Source organism: Aegilops tauschii, chromosome 1 (genome assembly GCF_002575655.3).
Source record: "Aegilops tauschii subsp. strangulata cultivar AL8/78 chromosome 1, Aet v6.0, whole genome shotgun sequence".
In the NCBI taxonomy this organism is placed as follows: Eukaryota; Viridiplantae; Streptophyta; class Magnoliopsida; order Poales; family Poaceae; genus Aegilops; species Aegilops tauschii.
The window spans coordinates 341,868,403-341,880,850 of NC_053035.3; the positions used below are offsets into that span (position 1 = coordinate 341,868,403).

At 44.7% G+C, this 12,448-nt stretch overlaps 1 protein-coding gene across 1 annotated transcript; it reads left to right on the forward strand.

The window, feature by feature from the left end:
* Window positions 1-11,394: 11,394 nt before the first annotated feature.
* On the forward strand, window positions 11,395-12,069 carry LOC109756834 (uncharacterized). Its single transcript, XM_020315676.1, has one exon. It carries the CDS (start codon window positions 11,395-11,397, stop codon window positions 12,067-12,069), a length of 675 nt encoding a protein of 224 aa, XP_020171265.1.
* Window positions 12,070-12,448: the final 379 nt, after the last annotated feature.

Sequence of the window (12,448 nt, forward strand, 5' to 3'; positions counted from 1 at the left end):
TATAACATGTACAAGGAATCCAACTTCCTTTAACCAAAACTCGCACTTGCTGAACTTGGCATATAGCTGATGTTCTCTGAGCTTTCCAAGTACCAAACGCAAATGCTCCTTATGCTCTTCTTCATTCTTCGAATATACCAGAATATCATCAATGAACACTACGACGACCTTATCCAAAAACTCCATAAACACTTTGTTCATCATGTTCATGAAATAGGCAGGTGCGTTAGTCAGGCCAAATGACATAACGGTGTACTCATATAGCCCATACCTTGTGGTAAAAGCTGTCTTGGGTATATCCTGCTCTCGAATCTTCAACTGGTGGTATCCTGATCGCAAATCAATCTTGGAAAATACTTTAGCTCCTTGTAGTCGGTCAAACAGATCACTGATCATCGGCAGTGGGTACTTGTTCTTTATTGTTACTTCATTTAATCCACGATAATCAACAACCATCCTCAACGATCCATCTTTCTTCTCCACTAGAAGTACTAGTGATCCCCAAGTGACGAACTTGGGCGAATATATCCTTTATCCAGTAAATCCTTAATCTGCTTCTTAATTTCTTCCAAATCCTTAGCGGGCATCCTGTACGGTCTCTTAGATATCGGCCCCGTGCCTGGCAAAAGCTCAATCAAAAACTCAATGTCTCTATCCGGTGGCATGCCTGGCAACTCCTCCGGAAATACGTCAGGGAAATCCTTCACCACTGGCACTTCCTCCTGTACAATTCCTAATAAGGAATTCACTTGAGTCCTCTTCGGCACATGCCGGGATACATACTTAATCCTTCTTCCTTCTGGGGTAGTAAGCAAGATCGTCTTACTGGCACAATCGATGTTTCCTCCATACATCGATAGCCAATCCATTCCCAAAATCACATCCAAACCTTGCGACTCCAAAACTATTAGGTCTAAGGGGAAAACATGCCTACCTATGGCCAATGGCATCTGAAAACATCCTTGGCTTGCCATATACTCTGCTCCTGGCGAGGTTACTAACATAGGTGTTCTAAGAACTTTGGTGGGTAACTCATACTTATCCACAAATCCCCTTGATATGTATGAATGTGATGCACCAGTATCAAAAAGAACGATTGCAGTAAATGACTTAACCAAAAACTTACCTATTACTGCATCAGGCTATGCTTCAACCTCCTCCACATTAACGTGGTTCACTTGTCCTCTGTTGAAAGGGTTCGGCTTCTTCCCCGAGCTTCCGTTGCCATTCCCATTCTTAGCTTCTAGACATTCATTGGCATAATGTCCAGTCTTCTGGCATTTGTAGCAAGTGACGTGGCTCAGATCCTTCTTGGCTGGGGTTGATGGGTTGGTACGGTTCTGTCCGTTGCTTCCTCCGTTCCCATTGCCATTCTTGGGGCCACTATGATTGTGCGAGCTCCCTCCATTGTGATTGTGACCTCCGTGGTTATGCTGAAAGTGTCCTCCCGAGTTCGGGGTAAAACGAGGCTTCTGATGAGCTCCTGTACTGTACTTGTCCATACTTCCTCTTACGGCTCTCAATCTGCTGCTGCTTCCCTTCAATCATGAGAGCTCTGTCTACCAACTCCTGGTAGTTGTTAAAAGTTGCCACCATCAACTGCATGCTCAGCTCATCATTCAGTCCTTCCAGAAACTTCTCCTGCTTAGCTGCATCCGTAGCAACGTCATCTGGGGCATAACGTTCTAACTTACTGAAATCCTCCACGTATTGGCCAACGGTACGTCCTCCTTGGCGTAAGTTGCGAAACTCACGTTTCTTCATGGCCATAGCTCCTGCTGAAACATGGGCAGTACGGAAAGCTTGCTGAAACTGGTCCCATGTGACAACGTCAATGGGGTGAGTGGCTGTGTAATTGTCCCACCATGATGCTGCAGGTCCATCAAGCTGATGTGCGGCAAAACGCACTCTCTCTGCATCTGTGCATCCCGTAGTGGTCAATTCCCTTCCAATCTTGCGGAGCCAATCATCTACAACAATCGGCTCGGTGCTACTGGAGAACACCGGCGGATTCAGCCTATGAAAATGGGCTAAGTGATCAACATGTGGTGGTGGTGGTGGGTTGTTGTTGTTGTTGCCTTGGTTCTGAACTAGCACTTGCATCAGGGCATTCTGCTGCTGAATCAACTGAGTGATCTCCGGTGGGAAAACAAATCCGGTGTCGCGTCTCGGAGGCATCTGATGGGTTTAGAAAAGATGAGAAAATAGGATAGAATGAGATCTAGAGGGAAAACACTACCCATATGCACATGAGACAGACACAATCATATCACTCCAATCAATTCAAACAAGGTATACAATCGATCTAACTATCGTTACAAAGTGCTTGGACTATACTATACACATGGGAAAAATACTACTACTAATTTGGTGGTCTACTAGAAATACTGATCGCTCGAAGACTCCATGATATCTGCTCCGGCTTCATCCTCCAAATCATCATCACCGGGGTCCGAATCGGTGTCGTCGATGATGATGTAGTTCTCCGGGCAAGAAGAATCGTCATCATCTCCTCCTAGCGCTGGGTCTCCCATGAATACTCCAATCTTCTTTATCAGGTCGTCATTCTTCTCCAACAATGTTGCGATTTCCTCCTCATATCCATCGCGTGTAGACTTGAGTTCTTCCTCCAGCTCCGTGATCCTGGTCTTTGCCTTCTTCAGATCTATCATGCCTGCGCACATCTGGTTCTCCTGGCAACGAATGTGCTGGTTTAACTCCTGAATGAAAGCTGCAATAGATCTATCCTTCCTGGTGCTGATCATCTCCCATTGCTCGTCCCGACGCCCACAAATCTGATAAATAGTATCCTTGAGATCCTTGTGGTACACTTCTCCGATGCGTCCCATGGTGATGTGGGCTGCCATGCTCTTTCCTAGACTCCAGGTTGGTGCATCAAAGGAAAACTCTATGGGCTCAGTGACTGGCATGAACGTCCTTCCTGGAACTTGAACTTGAATCATCCAGCGCTCCTCTTCTGGTAGTGTGGCGTTGTAGGTCCCGGTGAAGCTTGGTATTCCGATGTTCAGGTACCTAGTAACTTCCTTCAAGTGTCGTCCAAAAGGTGTATCCTCATCCGGCTGCGCAAACTTGTTCCTTGCATCCGCCATCCTAAAAGAGTGGAAGAAAGGAGAGGAGTCAGAAATGAGAAGAGAGTAGTGATCTAGGGCTTTAGCTTAGTGGTCGTGTCCTACAGTCAGCGTGTGCTCTGATACCATCTTGTAGCGACCAGACCTCAAACAGTCTAGTCTCTGTGCATCAGTGTCATCCCTGGATCGGTAATGCTGACACGCACAGTACTTGAAGGATTTATAACAGAGTAGCAATCACACACTTATTACATCGAATGTCTCAAAAGAGAACTTATTACAATAAATATGGCTTAAGGCCATCTAAAACGATAACATCGGAAGGCTTGGAAGATAAAGTGAGTCCATCAACTCCAACGGCATCACTGAGTATAAGACCACGACCTATGGCACCTTACTCGTCGTCTGAAAAGTCTGCAACATGAACGTTGCAGCCCGAAAATGGGCCAGCACATGGAATATGCTGGCAAAGTAACACATAGAGAGTAATGAACAGAATAATGCTATCACTACAGGCACATATGGCTGGTGGAAAGCTCTATGGTTACAGTTTTGCGAAAAGCCAATTTTTCCTTACAACAAAGGAATAAATTTTATTTAACTATCATGGTGGTTGTTAAACATTGAGAAGGTACCTCCAACTCAATCCCAATTAAGAACGTGATTAACCCAATAAAATTAAATTAAGTAACATGGTGATGAGATTCACATGATAATCCAAGAACTAGATACTCAAGATGTCCATAACCGGGGACACGGCTAACCATGATTAGATTGTACACTCTGCAGAGGTTTGTGCACTTTTCCCCACAAGACTCGATCTCCTCCGTTGGATTTCTCGCACTACATGGTGTTTGAGAAACGGATGACCGAGACACAGTCTTTCAGAACCGTTAGCACCTTACGATGGGTAGACAGTTACACCTACTTTCCCCTACATCTGCTAGTCTACCACTCTAAGAGTTCACACGACTTAATCAACTATGCTAGAGCCCATAATAGCTTGTGGCTGCACACGGAAGTTTCTAGTATGAATAATCTCATGATCCCTTTGAGCCTGGGTGGCGGTCCATAGGAGAATCACACGGTACCCCGGGATTTCCAAAAATATAGGCAATCACTGGAATCCCCAGGTGCCTCAATCCACCCAGATGTGTATTTAAGTTGCCACCTTAAATTCAACCATTAATTAACAATCTCACATCTGTCATGTAATCACTCAAACCCAATCCACGTCTACGAGCATAGCATGGCAATATAAGCATAACGTAGAAGTAACTCCCAAGGTTTGAATGCAGGGCAATAGGTTCCTACCTCATCAACTACTTCCCAATACCCACATGGTAGCAATTCCTAACCTTGCAATGTTTGAGGGTTGAATCTAATGCATAAAAACTGGGTATGAAAGGGATATGATCAAAGTGTTACTTGCCTTGCTGATGATCCGTGAAACCTAGAGACTCGTAGTAGCACGCTTCGCACTCCGGGTACTCTATCGCAAACAAACAATACATACATAAGCAATCAAGCAAAGGTGCACGGGTAAAACTCAAAATAAGAGATCTAACCAGAAAGTTCAACTTAAGAACTCCGGTTTGCAAAAAGAATCAAATCGAACGAAGCAACAAAACTCAAACAGCAGAAAGAAACAAGCTTCGTTTACTAATCTGGACCTAAGTCAAATTTTACAGAATCAAAAACTTGTTCAAGTTGGTTAAACAGAAAGAGAACTTCGAGACGAAACTCTAGGCGCTTGAATCGCCTGATTCCAATAAACGAGCGAAAAGTTATACTAAAACGAAAAATAGATCGGAAATCGCGAATCCGAGAAAAAGAAAAACTGACGAACAGGCTAACGAACAAACGTTCGCTGTCTGCGGCTAAACGACGAAAACCGTTCGTTAAAACGAACATACGGATGAACGTCCGCAAAATAAATAAACCGTAAAAACTAAACCGATCTATAAAATAAAACAACCGCGGGTTTTATAAAAAAAACCGATCAGTTTTCCGGGAAAGACCGGCGGCTTCGGCTACCTCGGGTCCGGCAGGATTCCGGCGAGGCACGGGACGGCGGCGGCTCCGGCGACGGGCTCCGGCGTGGCGGCGGTGAGGGCGGGCGGCGGCGGCTCCCTCCGGCGGCGGCGGAACGGCGAGGGCGGTGGCGTTCGGCGGCGCGGGCGGCGGCGGCTCCTTCCGGCGGCGGCGGAACGGCGACGGCGGTGGCGTTCGGCGGCGCGGGCGGCGGCGTTCGGTGGCGCGGGCGGCTTGGCTCGGGGTGGGGGAGAGGTGGCGGCGGGGCGGGGTACTTAAAGGGGCCGGGGGCCGTCCGACTTGGGGGAGGGGGCACCCCCGGGCGGCGGCGGCGGCGCTGACCCGGACTCCGGCGGGAGTCCGGCTCGGCCACGCTCGGGCGAGGTGGCGCGGGCAGGTGGGCCGGCTCGGCCTTCGGCCCAGTTGGGTCCGCGGGCAAAACTTATTATTAATAAAAAACAATTTCACCGAAACTTAAATAAATCCTAGAAAAATAAATACAAATCTAAAAATGCCAAAACAAATTTTCTCCGTCTAAATAAAATATTTAGAACAAGATGAACATTTTCTTGGCCCTAAAATGCAAATTTTGAAAACATGCAATTTTTCTAATTCAAATAAAATTGCAATAAACTCCAAAAAAATTATTTTAATATTTCCCCTCTAACATTTCATTTATTTCAGAGAAGTCATTTTATCCCCTCTCATATATTTTAATATGAAATATTTTCGAAGAGAAAATAATTAAAACAAATGATCCTTGTTTTGATATTTGATAAAATTCAAATACGAAAATCGTGAAATCCCCAACTCTCTCCGTGGGTCCTTGAGTTGCGTGGAATTTCTAGGATCTAGCCTAGATGCAAATAAAAAATATGATATGCAATGATGATCTATTGTATAACATTCCAAATTGAAAATTTGGGATGTTACACATATCATACAAGGCGCTCCAAGCAAAACACATAGTGTGTGACGAATAAAAATATAGCTTCGAGTAAAATACCGATGGTCTTTAGAAGAAAGAGGGTATGCCACTCGGGGGCATCCCCAAGCTTAGTTGTTTGCTCATTTTTGGATAATAGCTTGGGATGCCGGGGCATCCCCAAGCTTAGGCTCTTCTACTCCTTATTCCTTCATCCATCGTAAGATAACCCAAAACTTGAAAACTTCAATCACACAAAACTCAACAAAACCTTCGTGAGATCCGTTAGTGTAAGAAAAATAAATCACTACTATAAGTATTGTATCAAACCAATTCATATTTATTTTTTGCATTATATGTACTGTATTCCAACTTTTCTATGGCAAAAACTCATAAAAGAAAACCATAGAGCCATCAAATTAAGCACACAACGCAAAGAAAACAGAATCTGTCAAAACAGAACAGTTTGTAGCAATCTGATTTGTTCGAATACTTCTCGAACTCCAAAATTTTTGAAACATCAGGACGACCTGGGTAATTTGTATATTAATCTTCTTCAAAAAGAATTGGAATTTTATCACGTTCTGGTGATTTTTAACAAGTGTTTTCGTGAGCGCAAAAGTTTCTGTTTTTCAGCAAGATCAAACAACTATCACCCAAGAAGATCCTAAAGGCTTTACTTGGCACAAACACTAACTAAAACACAAAACACACAATCGTAACAGTAGCATAATTGTGCAAACACACAAGAACAGAAAGCAAAAAGCAAAAATAAATTTTATTCATTGGGTTGCCTCCCAACAAGCGCTATAGTTTTACGCCCTTAGCTAGGAATAAAGCAATGATCTAAGTTTTGTCATCCTTGGTTCTAGATCCATAAGATGCCCTCATGATTGATTCATAAGGTGGCCTAATTCTTGTTCTAGTAAAGTGTTCCATACCCTTCCTCAAAGGATATTGGAACTTGATATTGCCTTCTTTCATATCGATCACGGCACCGACAGTGCGTAAAAACGGTCTACCAAGAATAATTGGACAAGACGGATTGCAATCAATATCAAGAACAATAAAATTTATGGGCACATAATTCGTATTTGCAAGAATAAGAACATCATTAATTCTTCCGATAGGCTTTTTAATAGTGGAATCCTCCAAGAGCAAATTCAAAGAACACGATTCAATATCGGTAATACCAAGCACATCACATAAAGATTTTGGAATTGTAGAAACACTAGCACCCAAGTCACACAAAGCAAAACACTCATAATTTTTAATCTTGACTTTGATAGTAGGTTCCCATTCATCATGCAATTTTCTAGGAATTGAAACTTCTAATTCCAATTTTTCTTCAAAAGCTTTCATCATAGCATCAACAATATGTTTAGTAAAAGCTTTATTTTGTTCATAGGCATGGGGTGAATTTATCATGGATTGCAACAAATAAATACAATCAATCAAAGAGCAACTATCATAATGAAAGTCTTTGTAATCCAAAAGAGTGGGCACATCACTAGTTAAAGTTTTGACCTCTCCAAACCCACTTTTATCAATTTTCTCAACAAGATTTTCACCCTCCGAATCATCGGGACGCCTTCTAACTAAAGTTGACTCTTCTTCAGTCCTTTTTTCACCAATATTAACTTTACTAAACAAGGAATCAATAGAAGAAACACCAATCATTTTAAGATCTTCATCACTTTTGTGAAAGTAATCACTAGAAAACGCTTTTTTTAAATTCTCTTTTAGCTCTAAGCATAGCGGTTCTTTTCTTACTTTCAACCATAGAAACATAAAGAGTATTAATTGATAATCAACCTTAGGCACAAAAATTTTCATCTTGAGATTTTACACATCATGCGAAATTCTATCAACACTTCTAGACAAATCATCAATCTTTTTCAAATTTTCTTCCATGGTAGTGTTGAAAACTTTTTGCGTGTTGATAAATTCTTTAATATTATTCTCAAGATTAGAGGTGTTCCTATTATTATTGTAAGATTTATTTCCATAGGAATTACCATAATTATTAGAGGAATTACTAGGAAAAGGCCTAGGATTAATTACCTCTATAAGCATTGTTATTCAAATTATTTCGAGAGATAAAATTCACATCTATGGCATCACTATTTTTCTCAATCAAAGTAGACAAAGGCATATCATTAAAATCGATAGGAGCACTTTTACTATCAACCAATTTCATAAGAGCCTCAACTTTTTCACTCAAAGAAGAAATTTCTTCAACCGAATTAACTTTTTTACTTGTAGGAGCCCTTTCGGTATGCCAGTGTGAATAATTTGCCATGATATTATCAAGCAATTTGGTGGCTTCACCCAAAGTAATTTGCATAAAAGTACCACCCACGGCGGAATCTAAAAGATTACGAGAAACAAAATTCAATCCCGCATAAAATTTTTGTATGATCATCCAAAAATTTAACCCATGAGTTGGGCAATTCCTTAGCAACATGCTGATGTTCAAGTTGCTTGAAATTCATGATCTCGGTTCTAAGGGAAATAATTTTTGCGGGCGGAAAACACTTAGTGATAAAAGCACCTTTGCACTTATTTCAAGAATCGATACTATTGCGAGGCAAAGAAGAAAACCAATTTTTTGCAGTAGCACAGAAAGAAAACGAAAATAGTTTCATCTTCACCACATCATTGTACACATCTTTTTTCTTTTGCATATTGCATAATTCCATGAAGGTATCAAGATGGGACGCGACATCCTCATTAGGAGTACCGGAAAATTGATTTTTCATAACAAGATTCAGCAAAGCAGTATTAATATCACAAGACTCCGCACTAGTGACGGGAGGAGCAATCGGAGTGCCAATAAAATCATTGTTGTTGGTATTTGAGAAATCACACAACTTGGTGTTCTCTTAAGTCATGATGACTACACAACAAGATTGCACTCAAAAACAGATCTGGCAAGAAAAACGGCGAACGGAAAAAGAGGGGCGAATAAAATGGCAAATTTTTGTGAAGTGGGGGAGAGGAAAACGAGAGGCAAATGCGAAATAATGTAAATTGCAAGGAGATGAGATTTCTGATTAGGAACCTGGTGTATGTTGAAGATCCTCCCCAGCAACGGTGCCAGAAATTCCTTTTAATGTCGGCTAGGACTATGTCGGTATTTCCCCAAAGAGGAAGGGATGATGCAGCACGGCGACGGTAGGTATTTCCCTCAGTGAAGAAACCAAGGTTATCGAACCAGTAGGAGAACCAAGCAACACAACATAAATAGCCCCTGCACAGAGATAACAAATCCTCGCAACCCGATGTGTAAAAGGGGTTGTCAATCCCTTTCGGGTAGCGGCGCCCCAAGATGGGCAAATGGACGTGAGGAAATTGTAGTAGATTGATAGATCGAACGCCAAATAAAATAAATAAGAATAAAACGCAGCAAGGTATTTTTGTGTTTTGGTTTAATATATCTAAAAATAAATGCAAAGGAAAAGTAGACCGCAAAGGCAAATATATGAGAAAGAGACCCGGGGGCTGTAGGTTTCACTAGTGGCTTCTCTCGAGAAAAATGGCAAACGGTGGGTAAACAAATTACTGTTGGGCAATTGATAGAACTTCAAATAATCATGACGATATCCAGGCAATGATCATTACACAGGCATCACATCCAAGATTAGTAGACCGACTCCTGCCTGTATCTACTACTATTACTCCACACATCGACTGCTATCCAGCATGCATCTATTGTATTAAGTTCATGGAGAAACGGAGTAATGCAATAAGAACGATGACATGATGTGGACAAGATCTATCTATGTGGAGATAGACCCCATCGTTTTATCCTTAGTAGCAACGATACATACATGTCGGTTCCCCTTCTGTCACTGGGATCAAGCACCGTAAGATCGAACCCACTACAAAGCGCCTCTTCCCATTGCAAGATAAATAGATCAAGTTGGCCAAACAAAACCAAAATATCGGATAAGAAATACGAGGCTATAAGAGTTCATGCATAAAAGAGATCAAAGAAACTCAAATACTTTCATGGATATAAAAAGATATAACTGATCATAAACTCAAAGTTCATCAGATCCCAACAAACACACTGCAAAAGAGTTACATCATATGGATATCCAAGAGACCACTGTATTGAGTATCCAGCGAGAGAGAGGAAGCCATGTAGCTACTAACTATGGACCCGAAGGTCTACAAAGAACTACTCACGCATCATCGGAGAGGCACCAATGGAGGTGGTGAACCCCATCCGTGATGGTGTCTAGATTGGATCTGGTGGTTCTGGACTCTGCGGCGGCTGGATCAATATTTCGTCGACTCCCCTAGGTTTTTGGGAATACTGGGGTATTTATAGAGCAAAGAGGCGGTCCGGGGGGCACCCAAGGTAGGCACAACCCACCAGGGCGCGCCCGTGCCTCCTAGTGCGCCCTGGTGGGTTGTGCTCTCCTCAGAGCACCCCCTAGGCGCAGCCAGGGCCCATTATGTGTCTTCTGGTCCATAAAAAATCTCCGTGAAGTTTCGTTTTATTTGGACTCCGTCTGATATTGATTTCATGCGATGTAAAAAAACATGCAGAAAACAGCAAGTGGCACTTGGCACTATGTCAATAGGTTAGTACCAAAAAATGATATAAAATGACTATAAAATGATTATAAAACATCGAAGATTAATACTATAACAGCATGGAACAATAAAAAATTCTAGATATGTTGGAGACGTATCAATGGCGGACAAGTACGCCAACGCCGACTCGGCCATGAAGATCCAGGTGGCGCTCGACGAAGCCGGCAAGGCAAAGCCGGTTCCCCCTCCCAAGCCGGCCGGCGAGAGCAGCCGGCCACAACACAACCAACAGAACAACAAGCTCAAGGCCGACCGGCCGGCTCAGCGCTACGACAACCGGCTCGTCGCGGCCGCCGAACAGGCGCCCGGGGCCGAGCCGGCTGCAAACGCCGACAAACCGGCAAGACGACATGGCAACCCACCATGACTTTCAAGGAGATGCTCGACGCTCCCTGCAAGCACCACAGCGGTGCGAGGCTGTCCACACACATGCTTCGGCAGTGCGCCATCACCAAGCGCATCATGAGGGGCGACATCCCGCCCCCGCCGGCTCCGGCTCCGGAAGCGGGGCCGCCGCCTTCGCCTCCTCCTTCTCTGTCCCTGGCAGGCGGAGCGATGCGCGACGACATCTACCCCGACTAGAACTCGACCTACGTCATCTTCACCAGCCTTGGCAACGAGAAGCATAGCGAACGCCTGCTCCGGCAGGAGGTGAACACCATCGTCCCGGCCAAGCCGGAGTACATGCATTGGTCGGATCGCCTGGTCACCTGGACCCGGGAAGACCACCCGGCCGTCATGCCGAACCCGGGTGGCTACGCCCTCGTCCTCAACCCCACCATTGTCGCGCCTCGGCGCACGTGCAAGTTCTCCCGGGTCCTCATCGACGGCGGCAACAACATCAACATCCTCTACCGTGACACCATGACCAAGCTCGGCCTTGAGGCCAAAGACCTGGAGCCAACGCGGACGATCTTCCATGGAATCATTCCCGGCCTCTCCTGCTCCCCGATCGGCCGGATCCGGCTCGACGTCCTGTTCGGCACCAGCGACCACTTCCGACGCGAGCCACTCTGGTTCAAGGTGGTGGATCTGTCCAGGGCGTATCACGCGCTGCTGGGCCGGCCCGCACTCACCAAGTTCATGGCAGTCCCCCACTACGCCAGTCTGAAGATGAAGTTGTTAGGTCCGAAGGGCCTCATCACCATCACCAGCGACTACCGCAAGTCCCTGGAGTGCTCCCTAGACGGTGCCAGACTGGCCGAGTCGCTGGTCATAGCCGAGGAGCGGTGCCAGCTCGACCGGATCGTCGCCCTGGCCAACAAGATGGCGGCCGTGCCGGTTCCTGCCGAGGAGCCGTCCGACGAGGCCTCGTTCAATCCCTCCAAGGAGACCAAGAAGGTCAAGCTAAACCAAGAAGACCCCAGCTACAGCAAGTACATTGTCATGGGCACCCGCCTCGACATCAAATAGGAAGGCGAGCTCGTCGACTTCCTCCGTGAGAATCGGCATATCTTCGCATGGACCCCAAAGGACATGCCGGGTATCTACGCCGAGCACAAACTCCACGTCCGCAAGGACACCAAGCCTGTCTGCCAACCCCTACGTCGTTTCTCTGAGGAGAAGAGAAGAACCATCGGTGAAGAAGTCGCCAAGCTTTTGGCGGCCGTCTTCATCATGGAAGTGTTCCACCCTGAGTGGCTGGCCAACTATAGGATCAAAAGTATGTCTAGAGGAGGGGGGTGATTAGACTACTTGACCAAATAAAAATCTAGCCTTTTCCCAATTTTAGTTCTTGGCAGATTTTAGCAACTTAGCACAAGTCAAGCAATCAACCTACACATGCAATTCT